Genomic DNA, 24,455 nt, shown 5'->3' with positions numbered 1-24,455 from the left:
ATATATATTTTTTTTTTTAATAACAGGGCCTACTGATGATCGGATATTTCAATATAACAGATGGACAATACGAATATAGAATTTTCAGATTTTTTACTGTATAGAGTAATGTTCTCATTTCATGGAGGTATAAGGTTGATCCTGTTATTGTCTAGTGCTTTGGCCTCTCGATTGGGTACAAAATGTCTCTCTGGCCCACACGATTTATTTTCGTGTCCACCCTTTACAAAGACAAAATGAGTGCATGAAAATAGTCCAAAATAAAATGATGATACTAAAAGTATCTCCATTGTCTTCTGCTTGTTAATTCATGTTTTGAAAAGTCAGGTCATACAGATTTCTCATCACGCAAGAAATGCGATCATTCGATCTCGTCTAAATCTTTATGTATCAGTAAAATGACTGATAATTTGTCCATATGTTTTACCTGGGGTCTATTGACTTTTGCATTTTGGATTCTCTGAATGTTTAATACCAGTTGCAATTTTTTCTTTCGCTTTCATTTCAGCAGCGAAGAAGAAGAGCAAGTCCTGGATGAAGAATTGGTTCGCAGCCAAGTGGCGACAAGGAAAGAAACTTTACAACCCTGCCACCGTCGCGCTTTGGCGATTCGTGGAAATTCACATCGCCAAAATTGTTCTCTTCACAATCTTCTTTGTGGCTACAGATCAGGTAAAGTTGCTGAATTTTTGAAGAGATTTTCTAATAGGTTTCCATCTTCCGTCTTTTAACATGAGAAATGAAGTTAGTTATGGAGACTTTCAAAGAAAAAACAGTGGGAGGGGAGAGTTTAGGGTAGCAGTCATTGGTGACTATAAACATTAGCCCTCCCAAACTGTATGGTACCCTTTGATCCCCAAATTGTTAAATGTTGACCTTTTTTGGAAAATTCAAATTGAACCAAATTGTTTTTGTTTTCTTCTCTGTGCCGTTCAACTTCAAAAGTAGTTTGATTATTCAGCAATTCAACCCTTCATTTACACATTCTCCTTCTAAGAAAACACTGAATTGCCCGGACTACAGCTGGGGACATCGATATAAGTTGATATGAGCTTTGTTTGCCTGATTTTCATCCTGTTTTATCCAAACAGTCACATACACAAAAAGAAGAAAGAGAAAGATAGAAAAACCATAATGAGAATGACACTTTCTTTGAAAAATGGCAAATTGGTTACAGGAAAGGAATTACTATCTCAAGGGAACATGCGACACACATGGTTCGGGACTCCCTCCCCCTCCCTCATCCCCAACCCCACCCCAACCCATATCCATCAGTGTGAATCAACATAGGGCTAAACAGCTGTGCCATCATAGTATTGTGCAACTATTTGTACCAGCTGTGGCCAGCATAAAACTAGATTAAAAACCACAGAGAAAATTGATCAAGGAAAGATGTTCCGTGCTGGTGAACTTTGGTATAAACTAATGCAGTAAGGAAGTACAAATTTGTAATGTGTGCTTGCTTCATCTATCGTGTGTAGCGTTGTACAGCAGTCGTGTATTAAAACTGCCCTTCAGGGCTTTATCATACCGCTGTTTCTCACTTTTCACAATTGTTTTTCCCTCTGACCTATAGATTACTTTCTTCAACGGTGTTCTCATCCTGATCATATTCCTGGCCATCTTGTTCCCTCTGTTGATGAGGCTTCTCTCTCTGGGCAGTCTCTTCTGGGTGTCTATCGTCATGCTCGCCAAAATGGTATACCAGATAAATCTGATAGCCGATGAGGTGAACTTCCCAGAGTGTGACGATGAGGTAGGTTCGATCATCTCAAAGTATCGTACTAGTTAACCGGACATAAAAATAACAACAAATTCAAGGTACCCCTGGAAACCATGTACCTTGAATCACTTACCGAATGAAGTAATCATAGTCATTGCTGGATATGTAAACACCGCCCTCCCCTTATCTCAAATCACTGACCCACTTATTTCAACAAAACTACTACACACGGTTTACTTATAGGTAGCTTTCACTGACATTCAACCTAAATCACTTATGACATATTACCTTACTACCTTACCTTACCTTATAACCTTGGCAACTGAACATGGTTACTTATAGATAGCTTTCACTCACATTCAACCCAAATCGCTAATCACATATTACCTGATAGGCAACCTTGGCAACTGAACATGTCACCTTATAAACAACAATCTGTCTCAAAATCACTGACCTACTTAAGCCATTCCTATTCATTCCTGGACTAGTTACCTGATAGGTATCCTTGGTAACTGGAAATGTGAACTTAAAGCTAGCACTGAGGACTGATCCTCAATTTGTAGCTCTTCGTGCTCACAAACTATTGGGTAGAGAAGAAACCACTGGTAATCACTGCAAGGAGTTTAGTCTTCTAGCTAATGACTCGGGAGGTGCTTCAGTCTAGCTAATAAATAACTGTAGATCTGCTTCATTCTGGCTGATGACTCTCGACCCGCTTCATTCTAGCTGATGACTCTCGACCTGCTTCAGTCTAGCTGATGACTCTCGACCTGCTTCAGTCTAGCTGATGACTCGACCTGCTTCATTCTAGCTGATGACTCTCGACCCGCTTCATTCTAGCTGATGACTCTCGACCCGCTTCATTCTAGCTGATGACTCTCGACCCGCTTCATTCTAGCTGATGACTCTCGACCCGCTTCATTCTAGCTGATGACTCTCGACCCGCTTCATTCTAGCTGATGACTCTCGACCCGCTTCATTCTAGCTGATGACTCTCGACCCGCTTCATTCTAGCTGATGACTCTCGACCCGCTTCATTCTAGCTGATGACTCTCGACCCGCTTTATTCTAGCTGCTGACTCTCGACTAGCTTCATTCTAGCTGATGACTCAAGACTAGCTTCATTCTAGCTGATGACTCTCGACCTGCTTCATTCTGGCTGATGACTCTCGACCTGCTTCAGTCTAGCTGATGACTCGACCTGCTTCATTCTAGCTGATGACTCTCGACCCGCTTCATTCTAGCTGATGACTCTCGACCCGCTTCATTCTAGCTGATGACTCTCGACCCGCTTCATTCTAGCTGATGACTCTCGACCCGCTTCATTCTAGCTGATGACTCTCGACCCGCTTCATTCTAGCTGATGACTCTCGACCCGCTTCATTCTAGCTGATGACTCTCGACCCGCTTTATTCTAGCTGCTGACTCTCGACTAGCTTCATTCTAGCTGATGACTCAAGACCTGCTTCATTCTAGCTGCTGACTCTCGACCTGTTTCCTAATTACTCTCCACCTCTTCATTTTAGCTGATTACAATAGCCACTTGGGTTTGACATTGCGATAGGAAGCGTCCTTTAAGTCCTAGCAATGTCTCATCATATATTCACATAACATTATCTTAAATCCATGATGATATAAAATCATTAGATTGTCATTTTCTCTATATTTTCTTTTCTCTGGTTGCACAATCACACCAGTACTTTCATTACAATTGCACATTTTCTCTCGTGTTTGAAGCGTTTTAAAAATTTGTTGGTTATATATTGATTTGTTCTGTCATCAGTAGGTTATCTATAACAACACATTTTCGTAATTCCATTCTTCTGCCTTCATCTCTTAGAATTGAAAAAAAAAGTATCATTGCATCATATGCATTGTCCTTTCTCTTTGGTTGTAGGAGTAAAAGATTTCTTCAAATTTGAACAGAATTGTGACTCCACAATAAAGTTAAATAGTCTAATATATTGGAACTAGTCAAAACTTGTTTAGTGCTGTTAGAGTTATTTTACTTCATATTTCCTCTGAAAAATTAATTTTACTTCATATTTCCTCTGACAATTTCAAAGTTAATAATGCTTTCACCAGTATTACTGAATTAATTAAAATGAAAGAAAGAAGAAAAAATGCTATTAAAAAAAATCATAATAATGATAACTTATTAGCTTTACATTATTGATGAATGTTTTGTTGCTTGACTAAACTTTAAAGAAATTACACATTTTTGGCCTCTTTTAATCGATTATTCCTGTCAATGGTGACATGATTTGACAATTTCTAAATCAGCTTGTTTAACTTGAGCAAAGAGGTTATTGCCAATATTTGTGCTAATATTCATAAAAAGCTGGAAAAGAAATATATCTTTTTTAAGAAAAGTAGAACATGAAGAATCGTCATGGTGATGTATGTTGCTGTCCTTTGTTTTTAAGTACTTAATATGTAGAATTTCATGAAGCTTGAAAACTGAAATGTCTACTCGAAAACATGGCTAAAACCTTGTGACACAAAAGATTCAAATTTTTATTTTTTGGCAAATAGAACATTCCTTTGTTGTCATATTTTGTAAATACATCATATAAAATAAATAGATGTGATTATAATCAATAAATATCATACAAGGTAATTTTGTTCCACGTTATTTTAATTGATATGTTTAGAATTTTACAAATCTTGTTCAGTCCATGTAGAATAATATATCTTGTCTCATTGAATTGCTGTTCAAACTTTGCAGAGTATAATGTTCAAAGTAAGTATAAATTTTAAAGCCTGATCGCTTTACTCTCAGATCATATAACAAAATGTTTTAACCCGGGATAGATTGCAGCTCTCACTGTATATAGACTGCGTAGAACGCCACTGATATCTAGATTTGAGCTTGGTTCTAGACTTTCTCAAGATCAAAATTAATCTAACTTTTTCAACCACAGATTTTTCAGGATAAAAGGAAAACAAAAACACAATGATCAGATCATTTTCAGAAAAAAACTGGTGTGTATTTGAAATAATTCTTATTCCATATGGCTGATTTCAGAAAAGAACAAGGGATTAAATAATTACAAATGTGGGCATATCAAAAAAAAAAAATTTGAATGATGAGAAAGTCTAGTCCAAAGCTTACAATAACTTTACGATATATTTGCACCTTGGGATGCCTTTAGGCTTATCTAAACCTGCATGCCAGGGGATTGTACGTATAAATTTTTGGTTTACCTAAAATGCGTGGATTGAGAAAGAAATAATTGCAAATATTCTCCCAAAATAAAATTTCAATAAATTAGGGAAAGATTTTATCTGAGTTGTTAACTTTTCGTTTCTAATGATAGATTTTGTTAATTATTTTCATCTTCTTCATTTATTAACTTTCATTTTTAGTGTTTACCAAACTGAAATCGCTCTCTAACATTTAGTAACATTTAGTCACAGCCTTTGTTCATGAATCCATATCTGTACAAATGTACTGTCATTCTTTATGACTATTCATGAGCTGCTATGACTATTCATCAGCTAGCTAGCTAGCTAGCCTACTGATTGGCTGTTTAACATTTTCATTGATACTCTTCCAACACATTGAATATCATGCAGAATGTTACATCGTGGTTCACTATTCAGTGGGCTAATGAATTAATGGTAAGATATAACATGTTATTCTTTCTCATCTGAATGCCATCAAATGCTGCCTGCCTGTGTTTGTACATGCTTTCACTATCAACAGAGAACGTAGAGAGCAAGATTGTCAAATCTCAACAGTTATATTACAAGTGTATGTGATGGTTGTTACATGGGGTGGTGACATAAACATAAGATCAGTTTCCCGTCTGGTATATGTTTTCTCTCTTTAAGGCAAGAGTTGTGTGTGTGTTAAAAGTGGTTGTAGGTTTGTCACATATGTGGCATTTAAGAGAATTTGAGGAAGGGGAGGCTGTGTGAATGACTAAATGCAGATAATGGGCATAACAAGGGTGGATGGAATAGGGATGGGGAGGGTAGGAAGGGTGGTGTATAGGAGAAACAGTGGGGGAAGGATATGTAACTGTTGACAGTGGTACATATGCTAATTTAAGTATGTGGAGCTGCAAAGAAGTAGATACAAAAAGACTACCTAAATTAACACATCTAGGTATTCATGATAGTTTAAGAGGTCAAAGGTGGGTGGTTGGTGACAGTCGTAGGGTAAGGAGTGATTATGGAGGAAAATCTGGTGGGTGGGGGGGGGGGATGCGCGGGGTCAGTCATTGTTAATATGGATGATCTCTATGCATGTTCAGCTAATGGAGTGAAGGGAGTTGGGGTAAGGTAGGAGATACATATTTTTAAAAGGTGGGAGGACTTTGCCAGCTGCAGGAGAGGAGGAAGGGTAAAGTTCAATCCTGGAAATATTGATTTATGGGATATTTAAGTTTCCTTTTCAAGACAGAACTGTAATGCACTTCCAATATGAACTTTATATCTTAAGTCCATAGAAGTGTGTGTGTGTGTGTGTGGGGGGGGGGTGGGTTAGGGGTAATTTTGATATTCTTAGATCACAAAATTGTAATAACATTCTTGCTTGAGTTTTGACAATCTTACCTATCTCAATAGAAATCTGCCTTTTTCATCTTTATCACCTTTATTTGCATGCTTCACTTAGGTCTGTCATCTTTATTTTTGCACCCCCCTTCTATTTCTTTTGACCAATTTATCTGAACCCACCTTCTATTCTTCATATAGCAAAACAGTATGTACAAATGTTTTATTTTCCCAATGAAAGCATCCAGCAGTGTGACACATGTTAAGCGCTCTCTCTCTATTGCACTTTTATCGTATATTCGAACAAAAAAAAGTGAAGCGTAATTGATATCATGTGTCACGTATTACAGCACACCTTGTATTTTTCGATAGGTTCTTATCCAATCTGGATGCCACGTGCTCTTATCTTTAAGCCCCCCCACCCACTAACCATTCTTGATTTATTGTTTAATGCTGCTGTATGTGAGTGAAATATTCACAGCATGATTGACAGAAAGAGAGAGAGGACCGATTCAAGAGGGGGACATCTCGTAGGCCAAAAAAATAATATTTTCGAAATTGTTTTTAATAATTGTTGGAAATAATAAATATTCATTTGTGAAAAAGCAGAAGAATAAAAAAACACAACAACCCAATCAATGGGGAATGAAATTTGCAAGCGGTTTAAATGTATCTATGATTTAAACCATAAAAAGATACGTTTGAAGATGTTACCTGGGTAGGGAACACTGGTCGATCTGATTGTGATTTAATGAAAATTGCAAAGAAAAGAGAGAAATTTGCAGTTTTGCAAATGTTGCTTGTCTGGTAGAGAAGGAGATGTCGCAGCTCACACAAGGAAGTCAATATTTCATGTTGTATCCACTGCATCTTTTGGTCTAATTTTTCCTTGCATTACTTTGATAACAGCTATGAGGATTGATTTTTATATTAAAGAAAATATTGCTGAGAGCTTTTGTAGAAATTATATGGATAGTATGAACCTGCACAAGTCCACATGCCTAGTCTGCTCTGCCAAATTGAAAAAAGTGTTTTTTGTTTGTTTTTGTCTTCACTGTTATCTTTTATGATAAAGCAAAAATGTTTTAGCCACCTGCTCTATGTATAGATGTTTGCAATAGACTTGCCGTGTCATATTTGTTGTTATGAAGTAGAATACCAGCAAGAATGAAACGTTCCTGTTTGTGCGGTTTAGCTGCAGCAAACGCCCCGTCTTATTCGTAACCTTGTTTATCGTATTTCATTCCCTCCTGATGTTACAATCGATTAAGACCGTTTACAATTTTTTTTTTTTTTAGTATAAAATAAAATAAAAATATTTATAAGAAGGAGTAATAAAATACGATACTTAAAACAAAATACACAAACTGTTAGTTCATACAAAATATATAACAATCTATGACATTTCATCTCGTAACTTTTTTCGTTGCATAAAAAAAGTTAGATATCCCTATTATGTCTCAACATAACCCTCTTCAGTCCCCTCCTCAACTTCCAGTATCCCCAATATTCCATTCTATTGTTTCCTTCTTGACTTTAGTCTTCTTTGTCACCTCTTGTACTCCTCTCCTTGATCGAGGTATTGATGCTATGTCTTAATAGTCCTCCTACCCCCTTCCTGCCCCCCCCCCTTGTCTGTTTCTCTCCCGGTAGTTCCTTACTACTTGTATTCTTTGTAGGTTTCTGTTTCAACCCTTAGATATTTTGTTCCCTCCTTGACCCCTCCCCTAGCCCTTAATACTTTCGCCCGTTTCCCACTTTGGCGTTCTTCCTTCCCTTGATTGCCCCTTTTGAATTATTCTTCTGTTCCTTCTTTTTATTACCCTTCTTTAGTGCCCCTTAGATCTGTGGTATCCCTTTATTCCATTACTCTGCCATTCCTTCTTGATCTGTGGTGCCCCTTTTATACCTTCTTACCTCTTCCTTGCCTCCTGACCCCTTGATTATCCCTATCATCCATTCTTGTGGTCCCCTTTTACCTTTGGTATCCTAACTCTGAATTATTCAATTCATTAAATTTAGACAACTTTTTTCAGCTCCAAGATGAAAAGAAATAAACTTTCAAATATTAAAAAACATGTAGGTTTCTTTTCAAAATAGGCATAAAATAATAGGTTGTGCCTGTCATATTTCATATGAACTAATAAACAGTATTAATAAAAATTTATTCAAATCAAAGGTCTTAATTCGGATATTATTGCGAGCTTGAACTCGTTGATTGATTGATGGACTTTGGCCCTCATAAGAAATGGACATCCAGTCTTCTACAATTACTTTAAAGTGAATTGGATGTACTTCTTATTTTTTATTTTTTTTTGTTAATTTGAATTTTTGTTTTGAGAATTTGTACTGCTTTGATATTTTTCAAATGATACTTTTTGTCTGTCAATGATCTCGATGCTATCATAAAAACCTGAATATCAAAGGAAACACATTTCTGTGTTATACATTTAAAGCAAATTTGATCACAACACCAGTAACTGAAGAGGTGCATTTGTTCAACCACCTTTACGGTATGAAAGGTACTTCCCGTGCATGTGGAATACAAATCATGGTGTCGTCAGTTTTCCATGCATCCAGGTATCATCGGAATTCCTAGATGAACTGTGTACGAGGATATGTAGGTAACTCCCTAAGGCATATTGTACCCAGACAATAGGGTATCTAGGTATCTCCTATTATGATTGCATTCTCATACATGGTTATCATGTGTTCGGTTATCATGGGTCGATCACTTTCCATGTGGCTGTGTGGTTACTATGGTAACCAGGGTTGTCATCAGACCATTTTTAGAGCCGGGTAATTTGTGACAGTGTTCCGCGGGGTTAATTACAGTTAAGCTGCGTTTTGCACTGAATCGCGCTAATCTTTACCAAGTTACTTACTGGCGGTACTGTAGGCTAATTTGTGCCGGGCGGTAAGGCTGAAATTGACCTTGAGTACCGGGCGGAAATTTTGAGAGCTGGGTAGCACCGCCCGGCGCCGCCCGGCGTGGTGACAACCCTGATGGTAACATACATGGACAACCTCTTCCTTTCCTGATCAATCCCTCCCTACATCCAATAGAACCTTTCTATGTGTTGTATTTCTGGTCTGTTGTATTCGTGTCTGTTCCTTTTCTCCCCATGTACTGGATACGTGTGTGTATTTAAAATATTCATTGTGAAAAATGCTACATCAAGTTATCAGGTTAGTCTCCCTCAAAAAGCTGTCAAAATTGAATAAAATCTTAATGAAAATGTAAATGCTATTGATGGGAATAAGATTTATAATGAAGATCTGTAGAAATGACCCGCCCCCCCCCCCCCAAAAAAAAAATATTCAATAGTATAAAATCAAAGTTAACGATCAGACATTTGGCTCTGACTGAGATGATGCATAGTTTAACCAGGCAGGTGATATTTAGGAGATCCAACAAAACGATCCTCTTTGAAGGTAACCTTGTTGCAGACACTAATCCTGTCTTTGACTCGGAACTAAGTATTGAATGTAAGTTTATCCGATTTAATGTCATGTTCGTATATTTAAATACAACTTCGTAGGCTGCTACGATTTTGACCGTAGAGACCCAACCGCCTTTGCACTGCCAGTCATTCTAGGGAATTGTACATTTTTCAAACATTGACGAGATTCAACGCTCAGACTTGTATCAGCTCAGTGCCTTACTTATTAACATGTAAAGATGTGATATAGATTTGCAGAAGCAAGTGTAAGGTAGTCCTCAATGAGTCATAATGTATGCATTTGTATTTGCAGAAGCTTAAGTAGTAAATGAGAACCAGCCGTTTTGTATCTAATTTTTAATCACGATTAACCTCTGGCGGCACTCAGATGGACATCAAAGTATTGTCTCCGGGTGTAAATAGCAGCTCAGAATGCGAAGTATCAGTAGTCACTTCTACCGTCAATTGTTCGGGTGTTCTTAAAATTCCCAAGAGGATGTACATAAAATGTGGATTAGGACACTGGATTTGATCAAAAGAGATTGTTGTAACACCTCCTTGGTTTAACATGTGTTTACTCTACAAGTGTGTGTCTCAAACTTTGCAAGAATGGAGTAATTAGACACACCTGATAATAACTAGCTTATTAACATCACTATTGTTCTATTTTTTGGATTATCGTCTCTCTTAAACGAGGTAAGGCTTTTGTCTTAGAATATCTCTACCAAATCCATAAATATTTAAAATATGGATAACATCTCTTTGATAAGTTCAAAGAGATAACTTCAAAAAAGAAATGTTTATTCCAGTTACACCTGTGAAAATTTCCCTTAGGGAGATGATATCAAAAAGTTTTCTTTTTTTCTTAAAATCTTTGAAAATTTTTCGGTGTCTCAAGTCACCCTACGATTTAAGAGTTACCTTTCTTTTAATGGGCTTTGCAACAGGTGTGATGGCACAAGGCCATAGCTCATTGCGACAAGGTTTATCGATGTAATTTTGAGAGTTTAAAGCAGTTGATATGTAGCATGTTAAAACATATATTATATCACGGTCCATCGTATTTATATTGGAACTAATTTTGTTTATTCGCTAAATTTTTCTGGTTTTAGAGCATCACTACCCACGGCAATGGAAGCACTCTGGTATGGATCGGCCTGGAGAAGGTGGATAATTTCTCATCGTATGTTGGGGTAAGAAACTTGAATTTTACAAGAATATGAGTTAATAATTTGTTTTGTGATTCCCAAAAACCACAAGGGCAGCAGTATTTTGTTGTCTGTGATGGGAGTCATGTGACCGTTGAATGTGTTCTGAGTTGGGTCGTAACATTGAGTCACTCTGACCAAGACATGAATACATCACATGACGTTGCAGCAGTGTACCCCATGTAGTGGTTAGTAACCTGTCTCGCTCACTCATGTGTGCACGATCGAAACAATTGCTCTCTAAAGGAACTACAGTGCATGACATTAATGTGACCCCTAGCAGACATCCCATAATGTACTACTAAAATCGGCAGCGCACATCTGTATGTACAAGCTGCTTTGCTGGGCTTTGTTCATACACCTGGTTAAAGAAAGGATACTGCGATTTGAAGTCTCTTCAATCCTTAAATCGAAAGTCAATTGAGCAATAATAAACGACTCGACCACAGACGGTTTTCTTGATACATCCCTGCCTACTTTCACATTTGTATGTACAAGATACTTTGTTGGTCTTTGTTCATACACCTAGTTACTGATTTGGATTCTAGTCTTATTCATCAATCCTTAAATGGTAAGTCCATTGCCTAATAATAAACGACTCGACCACAGACGGTCTTCTTGACACATCCCTGCCTACATTAAGTTTCTATCCTCTTCATCGTTTTTTAAATTTGACATTCGACAGGGTTACGTCGGCATCATTGTGATCATAATTGCCCAGTCGGTGGTCTGGCTTCACCAGAGGCAGTACAGGAAAGAGAACGGACTCGAAGAACCCAAGTACAGCGTGGTGTTCTTCGACATCACCAGGGACAAAGCGGACGAGGGTCTCATCTCTTGCTCCAAGTTCCTCATCAACTATGCTTTCTACAAGTTTGGTCTTGAGGTACCACTGGCACTCTGCTATCAATATTAAATTACAAAAATTTCATTATTTTCACGTCGGGCTCTGCCGGTCCTCAAGTTTTGAAACTATAGCGATATGGACTAATATCAGGGATGTAAGTCTTCCGTATTTTTACGGAAATCCGGTTTTTTTTTTCAGGGATGTAAGTCTTCCGTATTTTTACGGAAATCCGTTTTTTTTTTAATTCCAATAAAGTTCCAAAAAATTGTTCGAATATCAAAGACACAACGCGGCAAAAATGCCTGGCCCGTTGCAGCAAGCTAACTTCAACTTTCACTCATCGATCAATCAAAATACCATTCCTGTTTCGCATCATCGCATTGCACTGTACAACATTGTGCCATGTGAATATCGTTGCGTACGTGCGAACTTCAAATCGCCATAGCTCATTTCTGTCGTTGAAAAACCTTGCCTAATTCACGTTGATTGGACTGCTAATTGATATCTTCGTAACTGCTGGTGCTCGACATAACTTTCGGAATTAACGCTTGTGATATTTGTGAGCGGCGGAAATCTACGGGATACACATATGAAAGTCGATATTTGTGATCGCATTCGAATGTGAGACTGTTTTTTATTCCGTAGTTCGCTGCGACGTATTCGTAACTTTGAGCTAGCCTAACATAACGATAGTGTGTAAGTAGTAAGAACTAGGGGTAAGATGAGTTAGCGCTAATACTTGTGAGCTAGCCTAACATAACGATAGTGTGTAAGTAGTCAAAGCTAGGAGTAGGATGTGTTAGGACGGCATTCACCCAGGGTCTCCGAATAGTTTTCCGGTTTTTTTTTTGGGCTGCACTTACATCCCTGTAATATGTTTACGGCTGATCACCTGATTACGGGTTATCGCGGTATGTATTTACATGGAGACGACGATACAATTGTCAAACCAAGTGTTTTCTGAGTATGAACATCACTAAAAGCAGCCATGCAATGTTTCAGCTTGTATACAAGCAAATGGATGGAAGCAAACTTTAAAATTTAAGAAAGGAAGTAAGAAGCAATCAAAATGAATTGAACAATTGAACCTTTGTTGTATATATATAATATTCCATATTTTTTCCTTTTTTCTTTAGATCTGTTTCCTGTTCACAGTGATTACAACCTCCGTACGGTTGGACGTCTATGGGGTCATCTTTATGCTTCTCATGGTTATGATGCTGTTCCTTCGCCGTCAGAAAGTGGCGATACTGTGGCCATTCTACGCCCTATGTCTGGTGGTGTTGTTGTTGTTAGCCTATGCACTATCCCTCGGTCTGCCGCCCGCTTTGTGTTACAGTGAGTAGCAGTAACATAGAATAAAATTCCTCCCATCACAAATCGAAAATTATAATTTGGCTCCAAAAATCGGACCTCATTAGTGTCATTGAAAACCTGACCTGATAAAGTGTCATCACAAACCTGACTTGATAATTTTCATCACAAATCATATATTGTTTGAAATATAAATATTTTTGTAAATATTATCATAAATATCATAAAAATTTATATATCATGAAAGATCAAGTCCGATAGATGGCATCACAAATCTCAGCTGATGAACATCACAAATCGTAGCGATGCATGCCTTCACAAATGTGAGCGTATAAAATGCCTCCACAAAATCTGACCCGATAGATGTCATCACAATTAACCAGACCTCATACATATCATCACAAAATCTCAACTGATTAGATATCACAACAAATCTGAAAAATGTTGTCACAAATTTTGGCCCGGTAAATATATTCCATATTTACGTGAGAGTAAAGTCTGTAATAATTCAAATGATCTAGGCTGTGAAACAGGTCTGTAGATGATCCAGTAAGGTTCATCATCAGCATATGAAATGATTGTTAAAGACAATTAACCTTTGTTATCCATTCAGGCTATCCGTGGGCCGGCCTTGACGAACGTTTAGTCGAATGGTTGTACCTTCCGGACTATGCCAATCCACCTACTGGCAAATTTATTTTGAGTGAGTGCCATTTCTACTTTCATTTATTGTGATGCTTTTTTTAAATTTTTTTTATTTTATCGTAGGTAGGTTTTTGATTTTTCTTTTTGACTTGACATGCTCTCCTCGTTTGTTAGAAACTTGTTAAAAGTTGACGGTACTGACATTGTTAACTTACTATCTAAGGTTACCTTCAGAGTAAGTTTTTTTGTCTTTGCTCTTGAAAATGATATTGCGTGTACCGTCAATACCTACAAACTAATAATAAAAACTGTAGAAAATTCCTAAACTTTTAATATGAATATGATGACAAAGTTAAAAAATGACAGTTCCATTATTTTTTAATAATTATTTTATAATTTTGAATTAATATTTCAGGATTTTTTTAAAATCTTCATTATTCATAAATTAGAATACTTTCTACCTTCATTTATTAGCTGACTTCATTCAACTGTTGTTGGTGTGTCTACAATGGGATGTCTTCAGGCTTGAGAAGCGTCCGGAGGGCATCCAAGGAGGAGGGGACAACTACGAAGCATCGACGGATGTGGAAAACATCGCAGAAAATCCTGTGCCAAACTTCAATATCAAGAGGTAAGAACTCGACATCGTTTCCATGCCGACAGTCGTGAATTCCTTAACAGTCATATCGAGTAGAAACTCGGTTTGCTATGATATCTGATCGTGGACTGCAATGGAGAGAAGTTCACCTCTAATAGTTGTCTTTTATAATGTTTTGGAATACGATTTATAACGTCGTTTCCATGCCGACAGTCGTGAATTTCGTAATAGTTGTCTTTGTAATGCAATGAAATCAAGTTTTTGTATTTGATTGTATCAATTGATAATGTTTCTTGTGTTTTTTTTTTCCATTTTGGAATATTCCATGTAATGATAAAAGCAAATCAAATTTTCCCCACCTCTTTATTGCATCATAGGCATGATCATTAGGATATGGTATGATATCCATTTTTTGTAATTATTGTGATGAAAGTAGTTCTAAAAGTTTAATCATACATCAAAGTCAATAGGCCAAAACGAAAGAGATGTCAAGAAATAATAAAATATCTAGGATTGGTTTAATCTGTTACATCATTTTAAAGCGATCACGTTTCGTTACCTTGGTGATACATTATTCAAGTTCTATTTTTAACCCAAAAATTCCCTCCTGATCGCCATGACAATGCTTTTTCATTCTTCCTTCTTCAACAGGACATACTTAAATATTCTGAAGATACTCATCTTCAACTTTAATTTCTGGGTCACCTTGGCGATCGTTTATCTGGCCGGTACTCTAAGAATCAGTTTACTCGGATTCATTTACATCATCCTAGCATTCATCTTCCTATGGGGAGGAGCAGACTTTTTGATGAAGCCGACCCTTGTCAAGATGAGGAGGTGAGTACAAACATAAAGGCAGCCCCCACCCTCACCCCCCCCCAATTTTTTTGGGGGTAAGAATTGAGTTTCAGACCATTTCTATCTTCATGCACCAATTTAAGGACAGGCAAATGCAAGCATCATAGTTGATCTATTAATACTCTATATCATTCCCAAAAACAGCAAATGAATCAAAACATATTCCATTTTGGGGACATCACAGACAGGTTTAATGTTCCTTCACTCCCAAGGCAACATGTGCCTCAAGTTTCTTCTTCATCTATAACAATGTCTATTCTTCGGTAATGGAGATGGAGTTTTGTAAATTATGCTAAGTCCAAGACGTTTCAGCTCTCAAACATGATTTTAGTGATGGCATTTTGGTTTCAGTGTCAATAATATTAACCTTGAGAATATGATAAGGAAAACAAAAGAGAATGTATAAGGTTCCAGTTTCCTAGTGGCGCTATGATGTCACAGATGTACAAAATGACATCACAGATTGTACAAAATGGCAGAACATAGACAAGACCCTTCAACCATGATGTCACCCATAGCAACGGCTTTCTCAGCCATTTAGGGGAAGTTATTCACCACGACGATCAGTTTCATGTAAGCTAAAGACGATAGCTGGGTGTAGTGTCTCCTTTAACCAACGTGTTCCAAAGGTTTCATGCTGAGAGAGCTGCAGCCTCACTGCAACCAGGCTGTGTAGGACATAATTTTGAGTACTCTTGAATTTCACACAATAGAGGGCGATGTTGAGTTAACCGTGCTTCCAGGGATTTTGCAACTGCTTCAGTCTTTCTTTGTGGCTTGGTGCCTTACTAGGCCAAACTTGAAATAAATATGACACAGTGTCGATCTATTCTTTATCAATTATTTGACAATTTCGTCTGTTTTCTTCCCTCAGGTGGAATGTCCTACTCGGTTACTGTGTGTTTGTTATCCTGGCCAAAGTGGGACTTCAGCTGATGACGTGTGTCTTTAGCCACGAGCTGGCCGAGAGTGGACACTGCTGGGTGGTGCAACTCTTTGGAGTGGTCTGCTTCCAGACTGGATATAGTGAGTTCATCTTAAGTTTGTTCCTTTTATTTTTATTTTCTTTTTATTGTAAATATCTGACTTTATTCAGACAAATATATATCCATCAGTTAGTCTCGGTTGTAGGTTTTCCAGGGAGGGAAATATACCACATTTCGGAGAGAATTTTGTTATCATGACTAAACCACAGGTTGAGGGATATTATATATATATATATATACAGTACTGATTTCGCTTAACTCCCGTTAAAATTCGTTGAAAGAAAAATAACTGAATTTCTACGTGTTTTTAATCGAAATTCCCCAATTTTTATCGAAATTCCCCGAATTTTAACGATTGGTTATCTCAGTCATTTCCTTCGTGGAATTTTCAACGGTGCGTTGAAATTCTTTTTTAAACGAAATAGAAGGTCAATATGTGGTTACGCGAATCGCCGGAAAACGCGTAACTTCGTTTATCAGTATCAATTAGACTTTGGTACAGTCGTTTGAAAGAGAGAATATTTACAAGAGCATTCTCAATCTCAGGCTTGTATGAGTAGTAACGCACATAAATTCATGTAACTAAACTGACGGGGGACGTTTTCTTACTGTGAACCCCAAACACAGTGACATAAGTCTTAACTTGGCCAGGCAAAATAGAAGGCTGCAGTACAAGCTATGTACCACGAGGCACCCTTCCAGATAAGTTGAAGTTCTGTTTAACCATTTAAATAACAATGAATGGACATATAAACTTGGTTTACTTGCAGATTACTAAAAATAGTTATTTTTAAGAGATGTTAATTGGTTTTTATGAGAGTTGAAGTATGAAACTTTGTTTCTGAGCGAAAACATGTTACTTGAAGCAAAATAAAGATGCCCCGCCCATTCTGCGAGGACGCTTCCATTTTTCAAAAAGGCGTTTTCTCTTTTTATTTTTTCTATTTTGTTTACATTTTAAACATAAACATGTAAATTATTTAAAAATATGTAAAGAACTTAGTAATGTACTGCAAACTATCTATAAAAAAAAATAAAAAAACAATGTTTTAGGGATGAATAATGTGCTCAATATAACTAAAGTAGTAGGCTAATAGTCATGAGCTCATGATAGTGTCGTCAATTCGTTTTCTCAGTTTATATTTGCGACATATCACCCGTGTACATCGATCAATGGCATGGTGAAATCCCGTGTGAAAATATGTTGACCCCAAAAGACGCAAATGGTCGTTCCAGAAAGTACCGTTATAACATTAACAACACATGGCCAGTTTGCTCTCTCAGGTCCGCACGTGTACAGCCATTTTTTTTCACACATGGTATTATGCTGTGCATGCATTGCGGGCGGGATTGCGGCAAACATAAAAGAAAATGAATGAAAATGAAAAACTTACGATATTTTTCACAAATATTGATGCTTAGATAAGTGCTTCCTCACAATCAACGAGCCGCCATAAAATTTGCTCCGCTTACGTAAAAACGTCTATATATATGTACACATGGAAAAACCCGAGTTTTTACACACATAAAACCCACTGACATTGGTCACAGAACATAAGTAGGTCATTGACATTCGAACTTGGCAACTTGCCCAAGTTCATCGCACCATGGGAACGACACAACACATTGAACATGATGTTAAATTCTCCCGCCATCTGGACGCCGAGTGTAAATTTTAGTGTAATATGCAAATTATTAATGGTACTGCGCAGCGTGGTTAAATCTTAACCTATTGCGACACAAATTTTGGGAAGCTGTTGTTGAAGTTACTTTCGTATCAAATGTAAGGTACTGTATCATGTATGTGATACAAGCATAGAAATTCTATGGACACAAGAGAAAGAAAATGAAATCGACGGCTGCTCAAACCAGTTTCAACTTGATTTTTACAACCCATCGCACAACACGTGCGTGCGTAATTTGTTTTCTTAACATGACTGTTAATGAGTAAGTAGGAAAGGTGGGTAAGTTTGCTAATTTAGGCGAGTTTTTGTTTAAAATCTTGTGATAGATAGAAAATATATTGTTTCTTTTACTTCAAAAGTTACGATGTTGCCGAAGGCCGAGTTATATAAATTCAGTGATCTGAAGTTCTGAAGACCACGAATACTGATCATGTGTGTTAATAGGCAATTATTATTACACGAAAGGTTCGCAATATTATTGGGCCTAATTAGTAATTAACATACATTGATCGTTGTCTTGCTGCCTGAATTGCTATCTGCTGGAAAAGAAAACCTTAATTATTGTACTCATAACGTCCTATTTTGATTAAAAGTCGAGTGACGGTGCGTCGAAAAAGCCGCGATCGGGAAACGGCGTTTAAACGTTTAACCGACCGGCAGGCGATACGGTGAAACGGTTAGCGAAATATCTGTTAGGTCACACCCTTATTTAAACACACACAAAAAAACGACCGTATTCAATGAAAATATACTGAAAACCATATCGCAAAAACACAAAATCGCTTATAACTCGAAAACGGAAGGAGACATCGACTTTTGTCGGCTGTATAGGGATTTCCTAAACCGAATTTTGATGCGCTCTATCCACCTGTGTCATTTATGAGCTTCTCTGACGTAAGCTGCAGTACGTAATTTCTCTATACCAGTTCCGCAAAATTTATTTACGCAGTAAACATCGTTCATTATGTTTTCTTTCACAACGAATATTCAAAGTTGTGCTCCACACGCTTCACAGATATTGTTTTATGTCGTTCATTTTCAATTCTGCTTTAAAATTACATTTTCGAACGATGCATTGCATGCCTTATCAAACATTCCTGATTAGTAAAACTAAGGAAGGATATTCAAATATATATTATTTTCATTTGATATGATTTTATGAGTTGTTCCACTTGAAAAACGATGATAAAACCGAAAAACAAAACATTTACTTCTCATGTGACGCATACCGGGTGACTCATAAAAACTCCCCCTTCTCATTAAATTAAATTTACATGCCGTCAGGCCAGTTGAAAGCCGTCAGGCCAGTTGAAAGCCGTCAGGCCAGTTGAAAGCCCTCCCCAGTAATGTTTGATCAACTCTTCCCAATATACAATACTCAAATAAGCAATGAAAATATATTCATTTTCCACAGAAATCTACCCAACGTGGGCCCCAAGTCACTGCTTTATTTTCTTAGTAGTCATGGAAACAATTGTTTGCAACTCTCTTGCTGGCCAGGTGTTTTCAAGTTTTATTAATAGCACGACTTCTTATTGGTTCATTCAAGATAAACTTTTTATCCCTGCTGGATTGTTCTACTTATATATATATGAATGAATATTTGGTTTTCAATTAACTAAGAAACAGGTAACATCCATTCCATTTTGAACAGTAGGGGTAAAATAATGTTTGCTTCTAGAGGCAGCCAGCCAAAGGTTCTGCAGTGCTAAACCCCCACGAAGATAAATACTATGCTAATTAACATATGGTAGGCGTGAATTTGACAAAGCCAGGTTTATGATTGGACTAAGCCTCTCAAGAAAGTTTGGTGGTGGGGATATCCAGGGTAGGGAATGCACATGTAAGCAGCATACTATAGGTGGCCCAGACCCAGGCTGCGACCTTAATTACCAGGGCAGTCCATCTGCATTCGCAGGCAACTTAATACAGTAACGGGTTAGGGGGAAAATAACAGTTTTTTTGTTGTTTTTTTGCGTGCATTGAAGCCGGGGGAGGTTTTTTGGACGGAATGCAGAAAAGTTTGAGAGTGCGGTTCTGTAGTAAACGGTACTGTAGTACGTCAAGTAACACAGGAATTTATTGGGAATAAAGATCTCTTTCATATCCAGCTACGACTGTTTCATTGTTGATATTTTTTTCTTCTTGTTTTTCTGACACTGCGTTCCTTGGTGAGTTAACTTAAACTTATCTTAGTTTAATACTAGCCTATAACTTAAGAGTCGTAGAATGTGCTTGTTACGATCGACCAAGACTAGTTTTTATTATCCTAGCCAAATCATTTTTCAAACACCTAGTACAGAACTAACTCTGTCTTATATACAATCAAACTTTTGCAACGTTTGTAATATTCCTCGGCAACTTCTGGTGTAGTCTGAAAACGGCTGTAGTTACACTAAGGATTCAACGCAAGTCACAACCTTGATATGTCTAGAATTGCCTTGGCGGTTTTTGATCGCGATAACGTTTGTGGAAATTTCGTTGAAACTTTGTTGACAACCGTGCCCGCAGTAGTCTAAATCTTGTCAATGAAATTATTCGTTTTTAATTGATTTTCAACGATTTTCAACTTTTGTTATCGATCGTTGATTTTTTTTTTCAACGGGAGTTAAGCGAAATCAGTACTGTATGTCTGTTATGTTGTGGTGATGGACATGAAATTTGTACATTCCAATATTTTTTTTTTTTTTTTTTTTTCTTTGTCACAAAAGTACAAAGTGGAGGGAAGTCTTCCATAAAGCTTAAAAGCTTAACAATGTGGAAGACTCCCTGAAGAAAGAAAGAAAAAAAAATATATATATATATATATATAAACACATATACATAAATACAAATTAAATGTTCAATATATAGTAATTACTAGTGTTTACACGGGTCCAAAAATCGGGAACCGGGTACCCGAGGGCCGTTACCCGTCGGGTATCCGGGTACCCGGAAAAAATTGTTTACCCTCGTGTATCACGATTTCCAAGACATTACATATTGGATGCTGTAATAAATGCATTATATTCTCTACTGACAATGTTTTCATGTTCAAATACGTAGGTGTAAGATAAGGTATAAAACCTCCCTCAATCATTTTTATTTGCTTCTGTTTCTTCCATTAACTTGTTAATAAATAAATAATTTAATTATAATTAGCATTACTACTAACATCGTACTGCCGCCGCTGCTTATGCTAGCTCGTGCACGTCTATTGGATCAAACCATATAAATATCCAATTTAGCTCTTAAACAGTTTTTAATACTACTACTATCTATTATGCAGGCCCAGGGTTCGCATTAGCCGCGAGATTGCGCGATTCGCGCAATTTGATCGCATTTAGAATAAACGATTAGTAAAAAGCCACTTGCGATTACTATTTTTTAGTTATCCCGTCTATAATCCATAAACATCGCGTAAAATTCCTTGTCAGCCTTTCCTTCTTTGAAATAAACGAATGAATAAATAATAATTTCTTCCACATGGTAGCCTAACACCACACTAAGTCAATGAAAAATCTAGCTAAGCCTAACCATCTGTTTATTTGCTGGAGTTGTGACGCAGTTATAAGACATCCATGGAATACTTTCGTTATTGCTGTTACGTTCGACCACATGGTTGCCTAACACCACACTAAGTCAATGGGGGTAGTCTAGCCTAGCCATCTGTTTATTAGCTGAAATTGTGACGCAGTTATAAGATATCTATGGAAAGCTTTCGTTATTGCTGTTATCTTCGACCACATTGTTGTCTAACACCACACTAAGTCAATGGGAAATCTGCCTAACCGTCGGTTTGCCAATTTTTTTTTTTTAAATCACACTTTGCTTAGGATTCGGGTAATAAATTAGGAACCGGGTAGTATCACGTCGGGCGGGTACCCGGGTACCCGGATAACCCGTGCAAACACTAGTAATTACATACAGGTATAATTTGGTAGTAGTCAGTAACTAGTCAGTAAGTTAAGTACGCCCTCGTGGCTGCATATCGCTAGCAATTTCAGTGTTTCATACCTTTCGTTTTTCCACACTTTTGGACTTTCACTCCGTTTCGGACTATTAACATCTTATTGTAAGTACTGTTCGTGTACTTTTTGAGAGCCGTCAGTCATTTTAGGTTGGTAGATTTGTTTTAATTCGATTTCATCGTTTTATCATTTTTATTGGACATAGTGAACGGAGCCTATCACTTAGCCTATACTGTTCATTCTCATACAGCCTACATGCATGCCTTTAACACACGTTGTTTAGTGCACTGCGCATGTGCTGTGTTCATGATACTTGTCATGATGGCAAGGCTGACTTACACCAGAGACGTGCTATTGAATCTAAGGAATAGCTCGGCTAATCCGATTGATCGACGGCCATTCACACCAACCGATTGGGACCGCCTGAAAGAATTAAACATTGCTCGGAAGACAAAGAGGGGATGTCATGGTGGTCTGCAAGGCAGAAAATCCCCTATTCATACAGTTTTATCTCAAAGGGACCCAATGCGGAGACATTCTGTTCGTGGTGTGTCTTTTTATAATCTTACTTCTGTTCGGATTTTACTATCTCCAACGCTACGCGATGTAAACAAAACTGGCCCAAAGGCGTCGCTTGCCACATGGAACGCCGGTTCGATGAAGTCCAAGATATCCTCCATCACTGATCTCATTATTGAGGAAAAGTTTGATATTCTCACGATAACGAAATCCTGGCTGAACGGTGATCAACGGGATGATCGTACCATAGCGGACTTACAAAACGCCTTGCCTCATTTTAATATCCAACATCGTCCTCGTCAGCACAGGAAAGGTGGTGGTGTGTGTCTTTTATCTCATAAAGGATTCAAAGTCAATGCTAACACAATTGATAACTACTGCTCATTCGAATACATGGACAGCAATTTCACCAGTCGGACATCTGTAGTGAGAATTCTCACTATTTACCGCCCGCCACCATCTCGAAAGAACAAGCTGACATGTAAATTATTCTTCGAGGAATTTTCATCTCTACTTGAGACCCTCGCGACACACCCCGGCTATATCGTCATAACTGGTGACTTTAACTTCCATATGGATGATCCCTTAAACCAGGATGCTGCCTTCTTCTTGGAGTTGCTTGATTCAGCTGGATTCCAACAACACGTTGATGAACCGAGCAGTACTCACCGTCACGGTCATACGCTGGACCTCATCATCTCACGGAAAACAACACCACTTGTCTCCCAGGTCTCTGTTCTCACTGGAATGCCCTCTGATCACTCTCCAGTTAAATGCGTTCTTAATATCACTCAACCGTCTGCTGTTAAGGTCGAGACGGACTCACGTAATTTGAAAGCAATTGATATTTCTGAGTTCAAGAGGGACATTGCTGATCTGCCTCTTTCATCCGGGCCAATTTCTGATCTTGGGGAACGTTACGATACCGGTCTTCGTCACCTTCTGGATGAACATGCCCCTCTGAAGCACCGCACAATAACCCTCCGTCCGCACGCACCGTGGTATAGCGATGAGCTACAACAGGCTAAACAGCAAAGAAGGAGGCTGGAAAGAAGAATGATGAAATCTGGCTCAATGATCGACAGACAGTTGTACTTCGAGAAATGTGAGCTTTATCGTAATTTGCCCGACAGAGCCAAACAAAATTATCATCGGGATCAAATCGAAAATTGCAGTGACCGGCAATTATTTCAGCTTATTGATAGCATGTGCAAACCATCTAGCTCTCATACCTTACCTGATCATGTCTCGGACGCATCACTTGCTGAGGAATTTGCTGCGCTCTTTAATGACAAAGTCCGCAATCTCCGTTACAAACTTGACAACCTTACGCCACTGGATATTTCTGTGAATGTGTCTGCTCATTGTGAAAGCACGTTTACTTCATTTGAACATGTGGACGATGAGAGAGTTCGGAAGCTCATAATGAAATCGCCTTCTTCGTCCTGTTCTCTGGACCCAATTCCTATGGACGTTCTAAAGTCATGTTTGGATCCTCTGCTTCCACACATTACGAGCATCGTCAATTACTCACTTTCAACTGGAGTTATCCCGGAATCTTTGAAATCTGCTCAAGTTGTTCCCATTCTGAAGAAGACAAACTTGAATAAAAACAACCAGCAGAATTACCGTCCAATTTCGAACCTGAAGTTCATCTTTAAGACTATAGAGCGAGCAGCCGCTGCCCAAATCAATGATTACCTCCAACGGGAGGGTTTGCATGCTCCGAAACAATCCGCGTACCGTAAGCACCACAGCACTGAGACAGCTATGCTTCGTATACAGAACGATCTCTTGGAAGCTGTCGATCATTGTCAAGAAGCTGTGCTGGTTTTATTGGATTTCTCTGCGGCCTTCGATACAATCGATCACGACATCATACTTGAACGTCTTCAGAACCGCTACGGTATTCTTGCCACAGCTCGGAAGTGGTTCGAATCCTATTTGAGGGGCCGCAGTTTTTCTGTAAATATAAGAGGAGCCCACTCGATCCCGCGTAACCTCAATGACGGTGTGCCACAAGGCTCCGTACTGGGACCATCCATTTTTGCCATGTATGTTGCTCCACTTGGGGACATCGTCTCCGCTCATGGTATAGATTATATGTCCTACACTGACGATACCCAACTGTATCTTACCTTAAGTCCTGGTAACCGTGAAATTTCGATATCTCGTC

At 38.1% G+C, this 24,455-nt stretch overlaps 1 protein-coding gene across 35 annotated transcripts in view; it reads left to right on the top strand.

Moving 5' to 3' along the window:
- LOC139965540 (piezo-type mechanosensitive ion channel component 1-like) overlaps positions 1 to 24,455 on the top strand; it is a 139,551-nt gene that overhangs the window by 75,514 nt on the left and 39,582 nt on the right. For 28 of the 35 annotated variants that reach the window (XM_071968021.1, XM_071968019.1, XM_071968000.1 and 25 more), the window contains 11 exons: positions 509 to 672; positions 1,577 to 1,756; positions 4,452 to 4,466; positions 5,303 to 5,347; positions 10,782 to 10,862; positions 11,563 to 11,763; positions 12,861 to 13,062; positions 13,652 to 13,741; positions 14,158 to 14,314; positions 14,933 to 15,118; positions 16,014 to 16,165. In XM_071968021.1, the coding sequence (XP_071824122.1) occupies positions 509 to 672; positions 1,577 to 1,756; positions 4,452 to 4,466; positions 5,303 to 5,347; positions 10,782 to 10,862; positions 11,563 to 11,763; positions 12,861 to 13,062; positions 13,652 to 13,741; positions 14,158 to 14,314; positions 14,933 to 15,118; positions 16,014 to 16,165 (1,473 nt within the window). The remainder of the gene's footprint in view (positions 1 to 508; positions 673 to 1,576; positions 1,757 to 4,451; positions 4,467 to 5,302; positions 5,348 to 10,781; positions 10,863 to 11,562; positions 11,764 to 12,860; positions 13,063 to 13,651; positions 13,742 to 14,157; positions 14,315 to 14,932; positions 15,119 to 16,013; positions 16,166 to 24,455) is intronic. The other 7 variants (XM_071968015.1, XM_071968013.1, XM_071967997.1 and 4 more) reach the window with 4 other exon arrangements.

Source organism: Apostichopus japonicus, chromosome 3, assembly GCF_037975245.1.
Source record: "Apostichopus japonicus isolate 1M-3 chromosome 3, ASM3797524v1, whole genome shotgun sequence".
Classification (NCBI taxonomy): Eukaryota; Metazoa; Echinodermata; class Holothuroidea; order Aspidochirotida; family Stichopodidae; genus Apostichopus; species Apostichopus japonicus.
Note: the sequence above shows the minus strand (reverse complement) of the source record. Positions and strands in the feature narration are given on the sequence as shown.